This window comes from Talpa occidentalis, unplaced genomic scaffold (genome assembly GCF_014898055.3).
Source record: "Talpa occidentalis isolate TD23 unplaced genomic scaffold, MPIMG_talOcc4v2.1 talOcc4.11, whole genome shotgun sequence".
Classification (NCBI taxonomy): domain Eukaryota; kingdom Metazoa; phylum Chordata; class Mammalia; order Eulipotyphla; family Talpidae; genus Talpa; species Talpa occidentalis.
The window spans coordinates 94265811-94285456 of NW_023601104.1; the positions used below are offsets into that span (position 1 = coordinate 94265811).

A 19646-nucleotide genomic window follows, 5' to 3' on the forward strand; every position below is an offset into this window, starting at 1 on the left:
GTTCAGCCCTCTCTCTGGGCAGAAGATACTCAGCCCTTAATTTAAAATTTAATTCCCATGGTATAATATTTACCTTTTAAAGAATACAATTCAGTGGTTTTTAGTATACAGACAGATACACACATACACACACGCACACACAATATTGTGGGATACAGTGGTATACAGGACAAATACTCAGTTCAACAACTAAGTGATTTTTTTTTTTAAAGATTTATTTATTTATTTATACAAGCACTGGGTACAGTCAGAAGCGCGGGAGGGCGAGAGAATTCACCAGAGCCAGAGCGGGGAGCAGAGCAGGCAGAAGGACCGAAGCACACTGCTGAGGGGAGCAGCGGGCGGCAGGAGAGGTCTGCGCGCCATGTGGGACCCTCCTCCAGTGGCCAGGGAGCAGCCGGGGATCGAACTGGCGCTGCAGAGGCTGCAGGCAGCTTCGCAATCCAGCGTTCAACTGCTGCGCCACCGGGGAGGCCCTAAGTGATTTTTTTTTTTAAAGATGTATTTATTTGTGCATACAAGAGCTGGAGTACAGGCCAGAGATGCAGGGGGTGAGAGGATTCACCAGAGACAAGACTGACTGAAACACACTGCTGAGGGGAGCAGCGGGCGAGACAGGAGAGGTCTGCTGCGCCATGTGGGTTGCTCCCTGGCCGGCCGGGGAATCAAACTCTTGCTGAATCTAGCTCGTGCTGCAGAGGCTGAGGATTGCTTCGTAGTGCAGTGCTTAACCCCTTGCGCCACCAGGGAGGCCCTAAGTGATTTTTATAATCATGGCTGTCAGAATATGTAAGTTACATCTTAGTGCTAACTATATGTGTTTATCCAACTTTTTTTGTTCCTTTCAAGGTTATTTTGACACCCTAGATTCTTTGCATTTCCAACTTTGCACTTCAGGATTAGCTTGCTTATTTCTGCAGGGAAGGGCAGCCAGGATTTTGGCAGGGTGGCTCTCACTCTGTAGATGTGTAAGGTCTGCATGCCTGCCTGGGGACCATGCCTTCTTGAACCTGTCTCCCAATACATGCAGTTAGAACATGTTTTATTTCACTCGGTCTTTAGTTTCTTGCAGGATTATTTAGTAGTTTTCAGTGTACAATCTCACACTTCTTTTGTTAGAGTTATCGCTAGGGTTTTATTCTTCTTGGTGCTGTCTCAATTTTATTTTCAGATTGTGCTTTGTTATTTCTGAAGGAAAACACTCACTTCTGTGGGCCTCTGCTGCTACAACAGGCTTCACAGGTGATCCCAGCTGTGGGGGTTTCCACACACCTCACATGCCTGTGACCCCAACTGGGTTTTCTACAACCTAACTCAGTTCTGACACTCTCTTATCTGGGGAGAGGTTCAGTCCCCTGGTCTGCCCCCCAACTTCTGGCACCAGTTACAAATCCAGGTTGCTGCCGGTGCTTCTGACCGACTATAAATCAGATTCCCATGACCCCCACCTGGGCTCAGTTAATTTACTAGAGCAGCGACATTACTCAGGAGAACATCGTGCTCACTGGGTTCACAGTTTGTTCTAAAGCTGTGCTCTGGACACCCAGATGGACACCCAGACAGCAGAGATGGAGGGTGAGATACAAGGGGAGGGCTCGGAAACTCTCTGGGCACAGCCCTTCCCCTCTCCTGTGTCAGCCTACCAGGAAGCTCTCCAGCCCACTTCTGGATTTTCGTAAAGGCCTCAGCCTCAGGCATCGTGGTTGATTAAATCACTGGTCAGCACTTAGGCTCACAGCTAGCCCCATGCTCCTCCCCAGAGCTGGGGATGGAGATGCTGGTGACTGAAGGGTCCCAACCCCGTAATTTTGGTTGGTTCCCTGTAGACATCCCCCAGCCTCAGCTTACCCAGGGAGCTTTCTAAGTCACCTTTAGTGAACTCAGCTAGGTTGAAAGGGGCTGTTATGTGAATAACAAAAGACACCCATTTCACTGTTATCACTCATCATCTAAGAAATTCAGGTTTTAGGAGCTCTGCTTCAGAAATAGGATGGGACTAAGACCAGATGCAAATTTATTGTAAATTATGATGTCACTGCCAACATACTGTGCTACTGTTTAGAAATACAACTAGTGCTCATCTGTCACTCTTCTTTCCTGTAACCTTCCTGCATTCATTTATGAGCCCCAGTAGATTTTTGTCTGTTTTGTTTGTGTGTGTGTGTCTGTGGGGAGTTCTATATATGGGATTATGTTAGAGCAAAGACAATGTTACCTCTTCCTTTCTAATTGGACCTCTTTCCCCACCTGCTATAGCTAAAATTTCCATCACATTGCTGGCTCTCATGAAAGTGGGGTCTGTTGGGCATTGTTAGCCGGGGGTGGAATACCTCCATGCTGTTAGGGTAGTTTCCTTATGTTCGTAGTTTGATTTTTTTCATCATGAGAAGATATTGGATTTTGTCAGATCCTTTTTCTCCGTTTATTAGGATGGTCACATGGTCTGTGTCCTCCGTCTGTCAACATGGTGTGTCACGTGGGTGGATTTTTGCAAACAAAGACCACTTGGCGTGGTGTGTGCCTGTTGCTGGGTTTGGCTTTCGAGCGTTGGGCCTCCACAGCCTCGGGAGTGGTGGCCCGTGGTTTTCTTCTGACATTTTCGTCCTTTTCGGAAATCAGGCTAATACCTTGTAGCGTGAATTAGAAGAGTTTGTGGAAGATTGACATCCTTTTTTGAATATTTGATAGAATATTCACTGGTGAGTGAAACCCTCTGGGCCTGGGTTTTTCTTTGTGGGACACTTTATTCAGTCTCTGCTTGTTGCACACCTGTTTGGATTTTCCATTTCTTCTTGTGTCAGTGTTAGTAGTTTCTCTCTGGGAATTTGACTATTTCATCACAATGGGCTAAATTTTTCCACAGGATTCCCTTAAACTCTGTTCCTGTAAGATCAATAGTAATGGTCCTTCTTTCATTCCTCATGTTGCCTTCCCTCTTTCTCTTTTTCCTTGGACTTTACCCCAGAGTTTACCAACTTTGTTATTAAAACTGTTTAGCATCTTTCAGTTCTCACTGCTCTTTTGACTGGTTTCCCTCAGCGCAGTCATCCTGTGGGCTTTGGTTTAGGGAGGCCTAGCACTTGAGGCTGTGGTCCCGTCTCACCCTGTCCTCAGTGCAATAGGAGACTGAACAGAGTATCTCTCTCACTGCATATGCTGGGCACAGACGGGGCTCCCTCACCTGCTGAGTGCTTCCCAGGTGGGGGTGGTGCCAGCCCCAGCTCAGCCAGGCCCTGCAGTGAGCTATCAGCCCCCCAGCTCCCCAAAGGCATTGCTTTGCTTTCTCTTCCACACACCCATGAAAGTTTAACTTGGCCGGTGGTGAGAACCAGTTAAGTTGTGTATTCTTCCTTATTTCAAGAACAGCAGGTGATACTCCTTATGGGGGGAGGGATGGCACAATTAAGCCCGGAAAAACAGGAGGCTCCTGATCCCATTAGCCCGGAGATTGGCACCTTTAACTCTGCACCAGGGGAATAAGAAGTCACTTGAGAGGACTGTTCTCTGGGTTCTCCCACCCAGGCCTCTCGAATCTGGCCAGTTCTCTTCTATTTGGGGATCCTTTGCCCCAAAAAAAAGCACATCCACACCTCAGGGTAGCAGTCTCACACTCTGTAGCCGTTTCTGCAGTCAATCCCCACATACCACCCCAGCCCCGCTGACAGAATCACTAGGGCAGGGTCTGCCCAAGGCACAGCCCAGGAGAACTCTCCATGTGCATTGTTTGTGGACCCCAGTCCTGGGGGAGAGCTGCTGATTCCAGAACAATTCCCCGATGAAAGATACCTGGTCCCAGCCTACCTGAGGAACCCCAAGTCAGCTCTCCAGCTGTCACCTCTAAACTCTCAGAGGACATTCCAAGTAGCTGGCGTGTCAGCATTGACGTGTGACAGATCCCGCAGCCTGCCCCGCCTGACCATCTTCCAGACGCATGATGCCCAGCCTATGTCTGCTGTGCCAGCAGGCACAGGGCAGGTTCACTATGGATATGGGCAGACAAATAAAGGAAAGTCCCAGAGCCCTCATCAGTGGATTTTTCAGGCTTTAATCCTCTCTATAGTGGCACAACCAGGCACACAGTGGGGACCGGGAGGTGGGGGGGCAGATGGGAGCCCCCATAGACTGCCCAGCCCCCAGGCAAATCTTTTCTCTTTCTCTGGGCTCTCTTGTGGGCTCGTCTTCCCCTAGCCATTCCACAGTAGCCGTTTTCTATGTGAGGCCACCCCAATAGCCTCAGCCTCCAGGCCCAAGTGCGCACACTTACGCATGCCCACACCGTGCTCCATGTGTCCACAATCAGGTGTACCCTGCTCACCTCCCAAGCGCCTTCTGTATTAGTACAGTCAAGGCCACAGGCGACAGCCACAGAAGCCAGCGGCGTAAAAAGCCTGACCACTTCACTTACCTCCACTCTCCAGGGAACCAGGCACACAGGCAAGGGGGCTGGCATGGAGAAGGCAGGCCGGGCTGGGGGGCAGGCAGGCAGGCAGCCGAGCCTCCCAGCCCCCCACAAATCTTCATGCTCTTTCCCTGGGCTCTCTCTGGCCATCTCTTGTGGTCTCGTCTCTTCTGTAATCACTCACCCTCTCGTCGCCGTTGTCTGCCTCTGAGTGACGCCACCCTTCAAGCCCCTCCCTCCTAGGCACAGGTGTGCACACTTGCACATGCGCACACACCCATGCCCAGGTGTCCACAATCAGGCATGCGTGCCCCACACTCAGTGCCTTCTGCGTTAACACGATCAAGACCACAGGTGATAGCACCAAGGCCAGTGGCACAAAAAACCTGATTAATTTACCGTACAGCATGTCTCCCACCTGTAAACAGCCCGGAAGGATCCACACGGTGGAGGTTTCCTTCAGTGCCACCCCAGCACGATCGCTGTGGCCGGCTCCATGCTGGTTGCCTCCTCCTCCTTCCCAGTAGCACCAGCACCTCGATATTTTCCGCACAAAATCATATTATTTTTTACTTCTTTTTCCTTTAGGGACATGAATCAAGTTCTCGATGCCTATGAAAACAAGAAGCCATTTTACCTGTACACGGGCAGGGGCCCCTCCTCCGAAGCCATGCACGTCGGCCATCTCATCCCGTTCATCTTCACCAAGTGAGTGTCTCCTCGGTCGCCTTTTATTAGCTAATCGGAGAGGACACGGTCATGTCTGCTGAACAGAGCAGGCAGTTGGCACCTTGGTGGCCTCTGCTCACTTGTCTGTTCCTGGTGTCACTTTCGAGGACAGTGGCCTGGTGGACAGAGCGTGGCTTTGTTTCTCCTCTCCTCGCCCCTGTCCTTCTGACCCTGGGAGGTGACATCTCTGAGCTTTGGTTTCCATATCTGCAAGGTGGAAGAACTGTACCTGCCTCGTGAAATCATCGTGAGCCTTCCAAAGTACGCGGGCAGCTCCCACAGGAGCCGTGGCTGCAGGGGGAGCCCTGTCGTCAGTCAGGGTCACACGATCCTGACATCTGTAGACAAGGAAGTTTTGACACACGTTGTTAGTCGTGCTGAAAATGAAAATGAGGCGATTATGCTGAGCCCACTAAGACTTAATCCCCAACCTGGCCTCACTTTCAAACCCCCTGCAGCCTCCGCCTCACTTAGGGGTGTGGTGGGGAATTTTCAGTGGGTGATTCTCCATCTGCACAATGAGGTCAGCCCCATTTCCCAGAGGAAGATGAGATAATAATCTGCCAGCCTTTTTCCACCCCCCATAGGTAGGGTTACCTGGGCCTGAAATAATTCCCTCTTCCCATCCCTTACCCTCTTCCAGCCTCTGAAAACCTTTCCTTTTGTACAGCTATTTTGAGCACCTTTCTGCTGGCTGGAGGGGAGGCTGCCTGATTCATGAACAGTTTAGTAAAGCAAATCAGATCTTTTTTTTTAAAGATTTATTTTATTTATGCATATAAGAGCTGGTGTGTAGGCCAAAAGTGTAGGGGGTGAAAGGATTCACCAGAGACAGAGTGGGGAGCAGAACAGGTGGATTGACTGAAATCCACTGCTGAAGGGAGCAGTGAGGAGAGAGGAGAGGCCCGCTGCGCCTCGTTGTGGGTCACCTCCCTGGCCGGGGATCGAACTCCTGCTGCACTGACTGCTGATAGCTTCATAGTGCTAAGACTTAACCCCTGTGCCACCAGGGAGGCCCGCCAATCAAATCTTAAATGCATTGGTTGGATTTTTGTTATTGAACAGCAGGAACTGTGTTTTCAGATGCCGGTGGCATTTTTCTGTGGGGAGATGACCCCAGCCCTCTCCCGTGTCTCTCAGGTGGCTGCAGGATGTGTTCAATGTACCCTTGGTCATCCAGATGACGGATGACGAGAAGTACCTGTGGAAGGACGGTCTGACCCTCGACGACACCCACAGCTATGCCATTGAGAACGCTAAGGACATCATCGCCTGTGGCTTTGACATCAAAAAAACTTTCATATTCTCTGACCTGGACTATATGGGGTAAGACGAAAGCACCCAGCTGCCTTTTAAATAAGTAGGTACAAAGAGAACAGCGAGAAACTTAAAATTTTTAATAAGTAACTAGGTACAGCCCTCGGGTCACCATGGCTGAGCGTAATGTGGAAGCACCTGGCCAGTGTTGTTCTCCCACCATTACGTTATGATCTGACTTACTGGTTTTATTCCAGTTAAGCTTTTCATCCTCAACTCACGACAGGGCAGTGCTTCTGCACCGACATCTCTCTCCAGGGACCTCTGTCAGTCCGGTGAAGTTAGGGCAACTTCCTCTCTTGGTGCCTCCTCCCTGCTGTGCCACTCCTCAGTGTCTAGTCTCTTTCCTTGGCCACTCAATAGACCAAGTATTTCATTCTGATCATCCTTGAATTGAAACCTCTGAGGCCTTGACCTTCATCCCAAGTAACTATCATGAAGTATGCTAGAAAAATACTTTTTGGCTGTTCTAAGAAGACTCTTCAGCTCAACAGATATTTTTCAAACATGTCCAATGTGGTGCTCCCCTTAAGGCACTGGCGGCCCCAGGCAACAGTGGCTCTGTGGACTGAGTGGCACCTGGCTGTGTGCGGGTGGCCCTCACTCCAGGAGCGGGGTCTCCGGGCAGGGCGCGGAGGGCTGTGTGAGTAGGAAGCTCCAGGGAGCTTGCTCCTGCTGTTTCCCCTCGTGTTCCCTCTTACAAGTGCTGAAATCTCACTGGTGGTTTTAAAAACTTCCATTGAAAGAAAAGGATGCCTCCTAGGAAATCTGGCTTTGATACATGCTGGTAAATGAATTAAGTTTCTAATTTTACCTAGTCGGTCTTAATCATTTCTGTTGCTTCTGCCCTGTGGGCATGGAGGAGGAGGTGTCCTTGAAGAAGCGGGATCTTTGAAGAGAGGAAAGCAGACCTGGGTTCGAGCCCTGGCGCCGCCTTTCAGGGTCAGGAGTCCCACCTGCCCTTCTCAGCAGGCGCTGGGACTGGACGAGGCCGTGGGTGGCACTAGATTTTCATGACACTTGGTTTCTCGCTCCCTTTTCTTAAAACTGCCTGATTGGGCTGCTTGAGCCCAAGGACCCACTGCGGGTTCTGCTGCTCTTTGAGGACCAGGTCTCCTTGTCTTCTGTGCAGCTTGTCCTGCCCCACCCCTCGGGACTGGCCCCCACCCACAGTGCGCTTTCCGAATCAGGTTTGGCTTTGCCCCGCTGCTGTGCCTTTGCCTCTTCTCCATCAGCATCAGGATAAAGTGCTTACTTTCCAAGTAGCTCACCACGAGCGCTCTCACATTTGGCCTGTGTTCCTCGGCAGCATCACCGCCACCCCCAGCTGGAAGGCTGCCACCCCGTCTCAGCGCATGCTCGTCTCTGCCCAGTGTCCCTGCTCCCCTCCTCCCACCCCCCACTCCCAGTGCAGCAAATTCCTACGCCTCCTTCCAAACAAAGTCCTTCCCTGCTCCCCTGTCTCCCCAGCAAGCGCCCCAACTCTGCACCTCTGGTGCGGTATGACAGTGGCCCTATTCCACTGGGTCAGCAGCTCAGTCCCAGGTGCTTTCTGCGGCAGGTCCCTGCTGGTACCTAGAGAACGGCCTGGAGCGGATCCCGGGCTGCCTCCCTGAGCGCAGACGTCAGTGGGGCGGAAGCCCAGGCCTCTCCTAAGTCCGTGACTGGTTTGGGAGTGGGGGGAGCCTTTGAACTTCCATGTGGAAAGATGACCATGTGACCAGCCCCTCCTCTAGCACATTGGGGGGACCCTGTGGTCTGTGGTGACGGCGTCCAGGCTGTCTCGTCCCTGCAGTTCCCCATCCTGCACCTTTGCTCCTTCGTGATCATGGAGTAGACATGAAAACCAGACATGTCAGCCAAAGGGTCTTAACATGTCTTCTTGGAAAGGTACTTTATACTGAACTAAAGTTAAGAGGGATGTTTTAGAAGTTTAATCCTGTTTCTAAACATCTTATTCCCTTAAAGAGTTTCTTCCAACCACTAAAGCATTTAGCACTTTTTTCTGGAAATTTTACTAGAAATAGTATGTCTGTGTTTGACAGATCTCCCTCCTGGTCTCCAGAGCTAGGAATACACCCAAGCCAGCACCCCACCTTTGGCTGGGAGGGGAGCAGCTGGGGCTACCTGCCCCAGGACCACCCCTGACTCCTCAACTGAGCTGCCCAAAGACTGAGCAGTTCTCTACTGCACCCCGAGCCTGAGCCCTTCCTAGCTGGGAGACAGATGTAAAAAGCGCAGGCTTTGGGACCAGCGAGCCTGGGTTTGGATTCAGCTCCTGCCCTCACCAGGTCTATGACATGACTCTTAACCTCCCTGAGCCTCAGTCTCTACCTGTAGAGTATTAGAGTATTAGACTGAGTTAGCATGTCCAGCATGCACCACAGCTCTGGCCACACGGTGCAGACACCACGACAGTAAGTGGCCCACTTTTTCCCTTGTCATCCTCTTGCTGCCTGCCATGTGATGGGGCCTAGAGGAAGCTGCTGCCTTTCTTCATGAAAAGATGCCATGTTTGTAGCCCTCTGGGTTCTGCCCCCGCCCTGTGTTTCCTCCATTCTTCGCCTAGTTCCCTCGCATAGCAGAATAGCTGCCACGACTCAGGCTTGTGTCCACACCTCCTTCATCCAGCAGCACCTGGTTGTCCAGCCCTGTCATGGGGTTGGGCTCATCCTGGCCACCTCATAGTGGGGGGCGCTAGCTTGCTCTGGGACAAGCCGCCACCTCCCCCGGGCCATCTGTTCAGCAGACCCTCCATCCGGCCACTCTGCAAGTAGTGTCCCCAGCCCACAGCACGGTCTGGCCCAGTGGGAAGGCTCCCAGCCCTGAGCTCCCCCGGCCCAGCCCTGACCCCAGTGGGCTTTAAGTCCAAACCCTGTTTGCTTCTGTTGGGTTCACACTGGTTTCCACCCTTCCTGGGCAGCCCTGCCGGTAAAGGTGTTTCTGCTCACCTGCTGAAGGTGACTGCCTGCAGCGGCTTCCTGGCACATGCGTCCTCCCCGGGCCATCACTGCGTGAGGAACACTGCCCTCTGGGCCACGTCTGATTCTGTCTATCTTTCAGGTCGAGCTCAGACTTCTACAGGAATGTGGTGAAGATCCAAAAGCACGTCACCTTCAACCAGGTGAAGGGCATTTTCGGCTTCACGGACAGTGACAGCATTGGTAAGGAGCCCTAGCACACACGGGGCCCTGCAGCCCCCTGGCTGAGCCAGCTCCAGAGATGGCGGCTGTGCAGCTGGTTCTTTAGGAGTAGGCCCAGAGGCAGGTATTCCTGACCCCAGAGAGTCATGCGCTGCCTTCAACCAAAGTTCTGCCATCCTTTGGTCCCTGGTTCTCAGTGTCCCCGCCCTTGAGAGGGAAGAGGGGCTGGTGGAAGCCCTGTGACCCTCCTTCATGGCACCATTGCTAGCCACAAAAACCACGCTGAGCGCTTAAGGAGGTGGTGACATCATGACTAGCTGCATGGACTTTGCTGCCAAGAAACCCAGGTTTGAACCCTAGTGCAGCCAGGCACTTGCTGTGTCACTTTGGCCAGCCATGTAGACCGTCCGAGCCACCATCTGTCAGTCTGTCAACCACAGGGGTGAAGCGTCTCCTCCACAGGCCTGTGAGGAGTAGGGGAGCCCAGGAACATCCCCGAGCACAGAGCCACCCCCACAGCAGCAGTGCCTGGCACTCCATGCAGTAAGGGGCACAGGTGGCAACAGCTAGACATCCACTTGGCCCCCCAGAGAAATGGGTGCCTCTTTCTGAAGTGGGGAGAAAACAATTCCCGGAGAAAGCATCACGTAGAGCAGACTTAGTGGGGTAGAGAAGCAGCAGCGGGCAGTGCCCAGCCATGGCCAGGGCCCCACTTGCCAGCGTCACACAGAGGTCTGTGCGCTGTGACCCCAGCCGGCTGCCCCCAGCTGCAGGCTTAGCAAGTGGCAGTGTGGACAGTAACCACCTCAGAGCGCTGAAACCACGTACGTACCAAGATGGCATTATCATGGAAGGCGAAGAGCAGCCTGACGCCCGCAGGGCAGAGAAGGGCTGGCAGGTGTGCGAGATGTGCAGGACTGACCACGTCCCACATGGCCCGGCCCGGGGTCCCGAGGGAAGGGCAAGGAAAGGCTAAGCAGGGTCTGATCGCGACTGAAATGCACCCCGTGAGCCAGGAAGTGGTGAGAGAGGCTGGATGGGGCTGTGGGTCTTTTCCTGCCCACTTCCGTGTTTTCGGATTTTCTTTAATGACTGTGACCCTCTAACTTAGGGGGTTTTTGTTTTGTTCATCCCCTCCCTGGGTTGATCATCCAGAGTAGACGTTGATCTCGGGTAAAAGTATCTCGTCCCCCCTTTCAGGGAAAATCAGCTTTCCTGCCATCCAGGCGGCGCCCTCCTTCAGCAACTCGTTCCCTCAGATCTTCCAGGGCAGGACGGACATCCAGTGCCTCATCCCTTGCGCCATCGACCAGGTGAGGCGGCGGGAGCGGATCAGCGCGGTGCCCGGCACGCTTCCGCGGGGAGAGGGGTCTTGGAAGACATCGGGGCTGGGATCAATTCTTCCACGTCCTTGGAAGCCTGAGTGTTTGCGCGAAGGCCCTCTTGGGGCAGCTCTCTGGCCACCAGCTGGCCCGGGCCTTGCAGCTGTCCTCACGAGGCCCCTCTCTCCGCAGGATCCTTACTTTAGAATGACCAGAGACGTGGCTCCCAGGATCGGCTACCCTAAGCCAGCCCTGCTGCACTCCACCTTCTTCCCCGCCCTGCAGGGCGCCCAGACCAAAATGAGTGCCAGCGACCCCAACTCCTCCATCTTCCTCACAGACACAGCCAAGCAGATCAAGACAAAGGTGAGCACTTCCCTGAGCAGGGGCTGCATGTGTGAGCAGAGCAGGCCTCAGAGAGAAGCCAGCCTTGTTTCAGTGCCAGCCAGGCAGGAGCTGTCTCCTGTCTCGTGCTCACTGGTGAGGGCAGCATGTTCCTCAGAAGGGACCAGAAGGGCACAGCCCAGCCAAGGATCAAGTTGCCCGGGACTGCTACCAGTGCCCGCAGGGCTCCCCCGTGGCCTGCGAGCAGCCAGCACCATGCTGGGACCTGGGGGCTAATTTGTGCCCCAAGATTCCTTGCCAAAGCAGATCTGAAAAATGTCCTCCGACAGGACAGCCATGCCCTGCCCAGGGGCTGTACCCCTGGCATGCAGCTGGCACTCAGCAAATATTTGCCGAGTCTCCAGCAAAACTTGAGTCAGGAACAGCTGAGCTTCCTCGGGGCCGCGCTGCTGTTGCCCCGGCTCCGCTGCCACACGGGCCCTCACTGCCCACGAGCGGCTGATGCTTTATTTGGAGCTGCCTGGTGTGTGGGGGCTAAACAATTAAGTGGGAGTGACAGAAACTGAGGTGTGTCATGTGACTCTGAGCCACTGCCAGGCCCTGGCCCTCTGGAAAGTCCCCAGTGTTCTGGTTGACGGAGGCAACGCCCTCGATACCAAAACTTTCAGGAAATGACACGCCAGCTCTCCCACCCTTTCTCTTTCCCTTTCAATTCTGGCAAAACTTGTAGAAGGAGAGTGCGGGGAGGGTGGGGGGCCGCTGCGCCCTCCAGCAGAGCCATCATCTCTTCTGCTTGTGAGAAGTCGTGAGGAAGTGACAGGTGGCTCGCGGGCACCTTTTGTTTTCCTGGGAGCCAGCAAAGCCCCTGAGGTGGGGTGAGCAGTGACGTGAGACTGCAGAGGACCCCAGCCGGGAGCCCCTTTGGGGCAGGCCGCAGGAGGTGCCCTTGCTCCCCTGTGCCAGTTCAGGGAGTCCTAGCAGCCACCCCGGGGGCTGTGTCCACTTCTGGGTGCGGAAGCCAGGTACACCCAGCCGGCAGCTGTAAGCAGTGGGCCTTGCCGTGGTCCTGCTGTCAAGACGCCAGCTGTGATGCAGGAACAGTTGTTGTACCCACCCCCTAGACCGGAGGTAGGGCTCTTGTGTCCCTGCTGTCACTGGCCCAGGCTGGTGCCACCACATCCCTCAGAGCCTTAAGGGCCACCCTGTGAAGTCCGGGTTTCTCCTCTGCACAGTTTGCCAGGCTGGGCACCCACCTGTGATTTTTGGTCGCGGGCCCCGAGAGTGCTGCTCATAGGGCTGGCCTCCGACTCTGGGGTCGGAGGTGCAGTGGCCTATCCTGGGCCTGGGGTCACTGCAGGCCAGCCCCACTGTCCTGGTGGAGCGTAACAGCCCAAGCTCACTAGCCGCTAGGCAGTGCTGGGTACTGCAGCCTCCACGCCCGGGTGGCAACACCCCTTCCCTGAAGCACCCCTTTGCTGAAGATGCCCTGTCTGTCCTTGTTCTGAAGCTGGTCACCCAAGAATCCCTGAGACACTTCCATGAGTTTTAGCAGAGTCAGTGCCGTGTCTTTCCCGACTGTTCTGTCTGTGAGGAGTGGGGGCTCAGAGCTAATTGCTCTCCTGACCCTTCCCTGCAGTGATCCCCACTGGCTGCTACCCAGGCTTGCCAGGAGGGAACACTGTGGGGCTCCTTCACCCCCCCACCCACACACACACACCCCACCCCCGTCCCTGAGCCTGGGCGTGCCTCTGGTCAGGACCTGACCAGACAGAACACAGCCCCGGGTGACTTCCGCCTATTAGCACACATGGGATGGCCAGGCCCACTGACTTCTCTGTCCCCTTGCTGGCGCAGGTCAACAAGCACGCGTTTTCTGGAGGGAGGGACACTGTCGAGGAGCACAGGCAGTTTGGGGGCAACTGCGACGTGGACGTGTCCTTCATGTACCTGACCTTCTTCCTGGAGGATGACGACAAGCTGGAGCAGATCAGGAAGGTGAGGTGGTCCCAGCGCTGGCCGGCCTAGCCCTCCCCCACGGCCAGGCTCCCGCTAGGCCAGCCACGTTTTTAACCATGTGCCAGAAAATCTCAGGAAGGGCCAGTTGGCAAAGGAGAAAGTACAAGCTGCTGTTGAGTCAGCGACCATACAAGCTCAGTCTGATTAGCATCGGAGACATGTAGGTCGAAGGAAATCACCATCAGGGGTGAAAGTTCTGGAATGGGCTGGCTGTGTGTCACCCCATTGTCACCCAGAAGCTCCCAGGCTCACGGCCCATCTGCAGGGGTGCACAGCAGGCTCGCAGGGCCCCTGGTCACAGCCTTGGTCTTCTAGTTCTTGAAGCCTTTTCCAAGGAAGTGATCCTGAATAAGGAGCTTTTCTTGCAGAGATGCTAAAAATGATCACAGCGAACCATCCAGAGCACTCTGGCAAGGAAACACTGAGAATTGTCACAGGCTGGCCTTCATGCGACCTGAGAGTGTTAGCAACTGTCAGACAAGCCACGCCAGTGGGAAAAGGGTCTCGCGTGGACGCGCAGCGGGGCAGCCATATAGACACCCTGGAGAGGCCCCTAACGGACCGGGCAGTGCCGCGGCGGCCCTGCCACAGGGCGGGTTTTCTCCTTGCTGCTTGGTGGTTACGGGCCTTGCACGAGCGCGCTCCCCAGCGCTCCTCGCCCTCAGGTCAGAAAGTGAAAGATACAGCAGAGATTTTAGGGAAGCCAGTGGGGCCCCAGGGTCAGCCGTGGGCTCGGCCGCTTCCCCTCAGCGCGGGCGTCTGGTCATTTTCTGAAAAGCAGAGTTGAAGGGCGGGCGGGGCTCAAGACACTCACCCTCGGGCCGCCCCGCGTCTCCCGCAGGACTACACCAGCGGGGCCATGCTCACCGGGGAGCTCAAGAATACGCTGGTGGAGGTGTTGCAGCCCCTGATTGCCGAGCACCAGGCCCGGCGCCAGGCCGTCACGGACGACATCATCAGGGAGTTCATGACCCCCCGGAAGCTGTCCTATCACTTCCAGTGATGGCCGCCGCGCGAGCCTGCAGGGCCCCCGGCCCCGCCCCGCGCCACCACCGTCCCCCGTGCTGTGGGTCTCGCGTCTGCACCCCTCTGTGTGTCGATGCCGTCCTGCCCGTCATCCTCCCTGTCTCTCGGGGCCCTGCGGGCTGGGGGTTGCCGGCTGACACCGCAGGGTCACACAGGCGAGTCCAGCCTGTCTCCCACAAAGCCACCCCCAGGATGGGGCGCCCTGGGCTGGCTGGCCAGCGGCCAGCCTGTCCTGGTCCCCGCAGCCTTCCATTGTCCCCAGTGTGCCCTTCAGACCTGCCCTGGCGGGGCGTGCTGTCTGCATGTCTGGAGTCAAAATCCGCCCCCACCAGCAGCCCCTCTAACTGTAACCTGGAAGTCGCCTGCAGGAACTCTGCTCTCACCCTGGATGTTGGCCAGGCTTGGCCAATTTTTATTCAGTAGACTCATGGGTGAAACCCCAGGCCAGGCTTAGAGCCTACTCCGGAAACCACGTGCTTTCCCTGGACATCCTAGTAATGTCTCACCGAACCCCAAGCATCCAGCCTGAGAACAAGCAGCCCGCCCCCCTGGTTGTGCAAGATGCTGAGGGGAGTCGGTTGCCTCCACAGATGCTTTTGTGCCAACATTGGCCGGCGTGGATGTCTGCCCAGAGCAGGGCCCTGCCCCTCGCCCTGGCTGGCAGGGACGCCCACGTTCCTCGAGGCCCCCATTGAATGGTGGCTGGTGTGTAGTTCCAGGAAAGCAGAATACATCTCTCGGGAGGCCTGCGTCTGTCCCCTCTGTAGGCACAAGCCCATCAAGCTCTTACCCCCTGTCATTGGCATAAATAAACGTCCTCAGTCCTGCCTGTGTCGCTGTGCTGTCTGCGGTTTGACAAGGGAGCCGAGGCCTCACTTCTGACCCGGCAGTGTGCTGCACTGTCCCCTCCTGGGCGCCCCGTGGACGGAGACCGTCCCAGGAGCTCCCAGGCACTGAGAGGCGGGCCAGCAAGAATCAGCATGCAGGGCGGACTCCCGCCACCTCTCCAGCCTCAGTGACCTCCCCAGTGTGCCTCAGTTGATGTGCCCAGTGGGGAGGGCAAGGAAATGTCATTTTGCTAAGGAGGGTCAGCCAAGGGGCAGTTGGGAGCCAGCTGGGCAGGGGCCTGGTGAGCCAGGGGTCGATACCCATCTGTCCTCACTTTGCAAGTTGGAAAACTAAGGCTGAGGGGAGGTCACTTGTCCAAGGCTACACAAAGCAGGCCTGGCTGGGCCCCCTGACACTGCTGTCCCCCCTGCCATGCCACCCATGAGGCCCTTGAGGGAGTGGCACCGCCTCACTCCATCCCGCTGGCTATGGCCAGAGGAAGGAGCCACCCACAGGGTCCTGGCCCTGCTGGAGGCGACTTCCTGTCACTCGGTTGCACCCAGGTCACAGGTGCAAACACAAGTGATGACGGACACCAGACGGGGTCCACGGGCCCAGAGCTCTGCTGTGTTCACCCCACCAGGCACCCCACAGCACACACAGCCCGCAGGGGCCCCACCACCCAGGTCGGCACACACAGATGCGGCACCCTCGGGGGCCACCCTTGATCCTGAGGGAAGCTTCCAGAGCAGCCTGGCCTGCAGAGCTGCCGTGTGCAGTGGGCAGACCAGCTCTGGCCCCCCTCCCTGCCCTATTTCTAAAGGGGTCATGTTGGGGTGGGGGTGCCAGCTGTGTGCCAGTTCAACACCCAAGCCAGGCCCACCACCCGAAGGCAGGGGATGAGCACCCAAGCACTGGCTGGCCAGAGGGCACTCTCTGCCCCAGCGTGGCGATGTGGGAACCAGTCACCACCCCCGACCACAGAGCAGCCACAGCAGCCTCAGAAACATTTTATTGGCCAGGCTCCCCCACTCCACCTCTGGGGCCTGCGGGCAGTGAGGCTGTCCGCTCGTACCGGGCGGCCCTGGGTGTCCGGCGGTGCCCTCTGAGCAGCCTGGGGCCGGAATGAGCAGGGCCTGGACCAGTCACGAGGGTTCAGCCTCGCTGCATGCGGGTCCCGTCTGGAGATGAGCTGTGTCTGTCCTAAGGGCAGGGTGCCAGAGCAGCAGCAGGGCACAGTGAGAGCGGAGGGGTGCGGGTTGTGGGGGCAGCGGAGCCGACAACTGAGTAATGGACAGAGGTGAGGAAGCCAGGGTGCCCTGGAGACGGATGCGGCGGGAGGGGCGAGGGGAGCTGGAATGAACTGAGCAAAAGCACGAACTCTCCGCAGGGCACTGTCCTCACCGAAGGGGCCCGCTGCGCTGCGGCTCGAGTGACCCTTGGCCCACCCGGGCTTGACAGCCGAGGGCCCTGGTCTTCTTGCAGTCTGTAGCGGGCCGGTCCAGCTCAGGCCTCACTGAACCACGTGGGGAGGCTCCCCCTGTCCTGGGTGACCGCTCTAGGAGGGCCCAGACCCCAACACTCCCGTCTGCCTCCTCCAGCCACCAGGACCTCTGGCAGCTGCCGGTGGGTTGGGGCGTGGGGACCAGCTAGGTTAGCAGCCCCGGGTGAGCCTCAGCGCAGCCTCGTAGGTGACGAAGACCACCATGTTGACCGGGAAGGCGCGGCAGCAGTTCAGAGTCAGCCCCTTGAAGAGCACCCGCGGCCCCTCCTCGCGCACGCTGCTCACCAGGCAGTGCAGGAGGCCCCGGTAGCGCTGCCGGCCCTGCCCATCCGCCTGCAGGCGCGACTTGATCACGTCCATGGGGGTGGCCACGGCCCAGGCCAGGACCCCTGCACAGCCACCGGCCACCAGCACACCCGAGACAGCTGCAGGAGAGACCCGCGCGGCCTTGATGCGGGCGGGCTGGGCCCCTGAGGAGGGCCGGCAGGAGGGCGGGGAGCACGCGGGGCCTAAAGGAGCCCTCCACCTACCTGACTTGTCCAAGGCCACCGAGCGGGCTGGCCCCGACCCTGGGGAGGGCTCTGAGGGCCTGCCCACAAGCCGCCTCCACGCCGCCTCTCCCGGTCTCAGCGCCCCTTCCCACTCACCTGGCCGGCTGTGGCCCGCGGGGGTGAGCCACTCAGAGAGGATGGCGTAGGAGAGGAAGTAGGTGGCAAAGGAGTGGCCGTCCCGGAAGAGCAGGGCCGAGCTGCCCTTGTAGAGGCCGCGCAGCCCCTCCTCGCGGGCCACCGTGGCCAGGCAGTGTAGTGGCCCGCGGTATCTGGGCCCAGGCCGTGGGCTTGCAGGGGACGCTGGACACACAGGGAGCCCGGCTACAGGCCACGAGGCTGAGGGCCGCCGCTGCTGGAGCTGCGTCTGCATCTGCGTCTGCAGGCGGATCTTGGCCACCTCGGTGGGCGAGGTAAGGAACACCTGGCGCAGGCGGAGGAGGGGGCTGAGGTGGTGCCAGCAGCCCTGCCCCCACACCCCTGGCCTCCCGCCCGCCTCACGGTGCCCATGGAGGTGTCAGAATCCCAAAAAGTGCCAGGCTGGGCAAAGGGCTGTGAGGGAACGGGGTTCAAAGCCACCCCGTCCCCCAAGCCAATGCCCAGCAGCACAGCTCCGCGCAGCAGGAGCTGAGCGTCTGACTCGCGGTGAATGCGCTCAGAGCATGAGTCACGTGCAAGAGCTCCTAGCACTGACGTATTTAACGCAAGCCCATCAGCATCAGTTTAATGGCACACACGTGTGACATGGGCCCTCGCTCACATTGAGTGGCCAAGGAAACTGGCAAGTCCCAGGGTTCACACCAGTCAGTCTGTGCTGGGGCTTCACTCGCTTGACCTCACTTAGGCCTCACCACCCCCTCACTGAGAACCAGGAGACAAGGCCCCGACGCACCCCAAGCCCTTCAGTGTCCCAGTCTCCAGAGTCCCGACCTCTGCCCAGTCTCTGCCCTCACCAGGCCTCAGTTTCCCTGCCTGCCAGGCCTGGAGGTGCAGTCCCTGCTTCCCTGCGCCCCGGGGCCCCACTCACACGGACAAGGCCGGAGGCGAATCCCGAGAGCGTGATGTCAGCCTTAGTGGGCTTGGCGTCAGCGCTGCCATACCGGAAGCGGCATATGTACGCCAGGCAGTGGCAGTAGGTGCCAAAGGACACGGACGAGACCAGGGACACCGTGCACACGGGCAGTGAGAGGCCCCGGTAGAAGCCCCACACCTGGTGGAGGCGGGAGGAGAGTCAGGCCAGAGGCCATCCAGGAGGAGGGGCCGCCCAGAGTTGCTGGCTCAGGGGGAGGAAGCTGGGCTACCCCTGCTCCCCATGCAGGCCTAGGCCTCCATACCCCAGCTGTAAATAGGAATCAGAGCCCTGGACTTTGAGGATGTGGGGGCCAGGGGGCGCTGGTGTGAGGAGCCGCGTGCTGCTCTTTGGCCTGTCTCCTGCCTCTCTGAGCCCCAAGTTCTCTTTGGTGCTTGTCCCTGAGCCCCTCCTCTGCATGCATCTCTGAGCACACCCTGGGGCCTGACAACTCCACCCAGCACTGCTTTCCGTGGGTGCCTAGCCTGAGGGCACAGATGCAGACGCACAGATGCCACCTGACCACATGTGGCTCCTCTCCAGGGCCAGGGCCTGGTGCCCAGCACACCCCATGTGCCCGAAGGCCCAGCTCCCATCCACACAGGAATTAGCAGGGTGGCGCAATCATTCACACGTGGAAGGTGAGAGGATGAGGCTGGGCCAGGTGTTGACCAGTAAGTCAGTGGCCAACCTGAGGTCAGAGGCCCGGACATCCCCTGCCAGTTAACGGGCCCCCGACCTACCCGCTCCCGGCGATATGTATCCTGGATGCAATGCCAGATGCCCGTGAACTTGGGCTCCGTCTGGATCCTGACCTGCGGAAGAAGTGGACTTCAGGCAGGGGTGGCTCCAGGTCTAGGGCAAGGTCCACAGGTAGGGCTGGGAGCGGGGAGTAAAACCGACCCCTTCACAGCCAAGCTGATTTGCAGGCTGAGCAGAAACCACGAGCCCCATCTCGGGTGGGAAGGCTGAGGCCTGGGGGGAGCACTAAAGAGTCCCAAGCACCCCAGGAGCACTGGCTCTGGTTAGCCTGCCAGAAAGGTCTTCGTGGGTGGAGTGAGGAGACTCAGGGCGACCTCGGCCCAGGCTGGGGCCTTGGGGTGGGCAGCGGGGCCTGGCTTTTGCCGCACCTTCACCGTGTCCAGGGGGTAGCCCACAGCAACTCCGCAGCCCCCTGGAAGGCAAGCGGAAAAGTGGGTGAGGGGAGGGGCAGGAGGAAGGAGCCCAAGGGCAACCCCGGGGAGAGGAGACCGGGGCCCGTTCGGCCTGTCTGCTCCGCGCTCATCCATCCGAGGGTGACCCCTGCTCCGCAGGCAAGGAAACCAGGGCTCGGGGGGTGCAGCGACCTCTGCCTTCTCTGAGTCTTGGCCCTGTGCTGCCTGTCCTGGAGGCCGCTGGAG

General features: G+C 57.5%; 2 protein-coding genes across 3 annotated transcripts in view; one reads left to right on the forward strand and one right to left on the reverse strand.

Moving 5' to 3' along the window:
• Positions 1-15153, forward strand: part of WARS1 (tryptophanyl-tRNA synthetase 1) — a 29267-nt gene extending 14114 nt beyond the window's left edge. For both annotated transcript variants that reach the window (XM_037503904.2, XM_037503905.2), the window contains exons 5-11: positions 4988-5107; positions 6269-6454; positions 9509-9609; positions 10789-10901; positions 11103-11276; positions 13110-13250; positions 14113-15153. In XM_037503904.2, the coding sequence (XP_037359801.1) occupies positions 4988-5107; positions 6269-6454; positions 9509-9609; positions 10789-10901; positions 11103-11276; positions 13110-13250; positions 14113-14274 (997 nt within the window). In that variant the 3' untranslated portion in view covers positions 14275-15153. The remainder of the gene's footprint in view (positions 1-4987; positions 5108-6268; positions 6455-9508; positions 9610-10788; positions 10902-11102; positions 11277-13109; positions 13251-14112) is intronic.
• Positions 15154-15818: 665 nt separating this feature from the next.
• SLC25A47 (solute carrier family 25 member 47) lies at positions 15819-19646 on the reverse strand. Its single transcript, XM_037503907.2, has 5 exons — positions 19377-19646; positions 18990-19061; positions 18205-18387; positions 17277-17601; positions 15819-17054 (listed from the first exon to the last, which is right to left on the reverse strand). The coding sequence occupies exons 1-5, from the start codon at positions 19533-19535 to the stop codon at positions 16780-16782; spliced, it is 1014 nt and encodes a 337-aa protein (XP_037359804.1). The 5' UTR covers positions 19536-19646; the 3' UTR covers positions 15819-16779.

What these genes read in the sequence shown, in the direction of transcription:
- SLC25A47 (XM_037503907.2), bottom strand. Translation starts at nt 19,535, where the DNA reads ATGGATGAGCGCGGAGCAGACAGGCCGAACGGGCCCCGGTCTCCTCTC. An exon ending in ATACATATCGCCGGGAGCGG is followed by an intron (nt 18,388 to 18,989) that starts GTAGGTCGGGGG and finishes CGCCTCCACCAG; the next exon opens with GTGTGGGGCTTCTACCGGGG. An exon ending in TCGCCTCCGGCCTTGTCCGT is followed by an intron (nt 17,602 to 18,204) that starts GTGAGTGGGGCC and finishes CGCCTGCGCCAG; the next exon opens with GTGTTCCTTACCTCGCCCAC.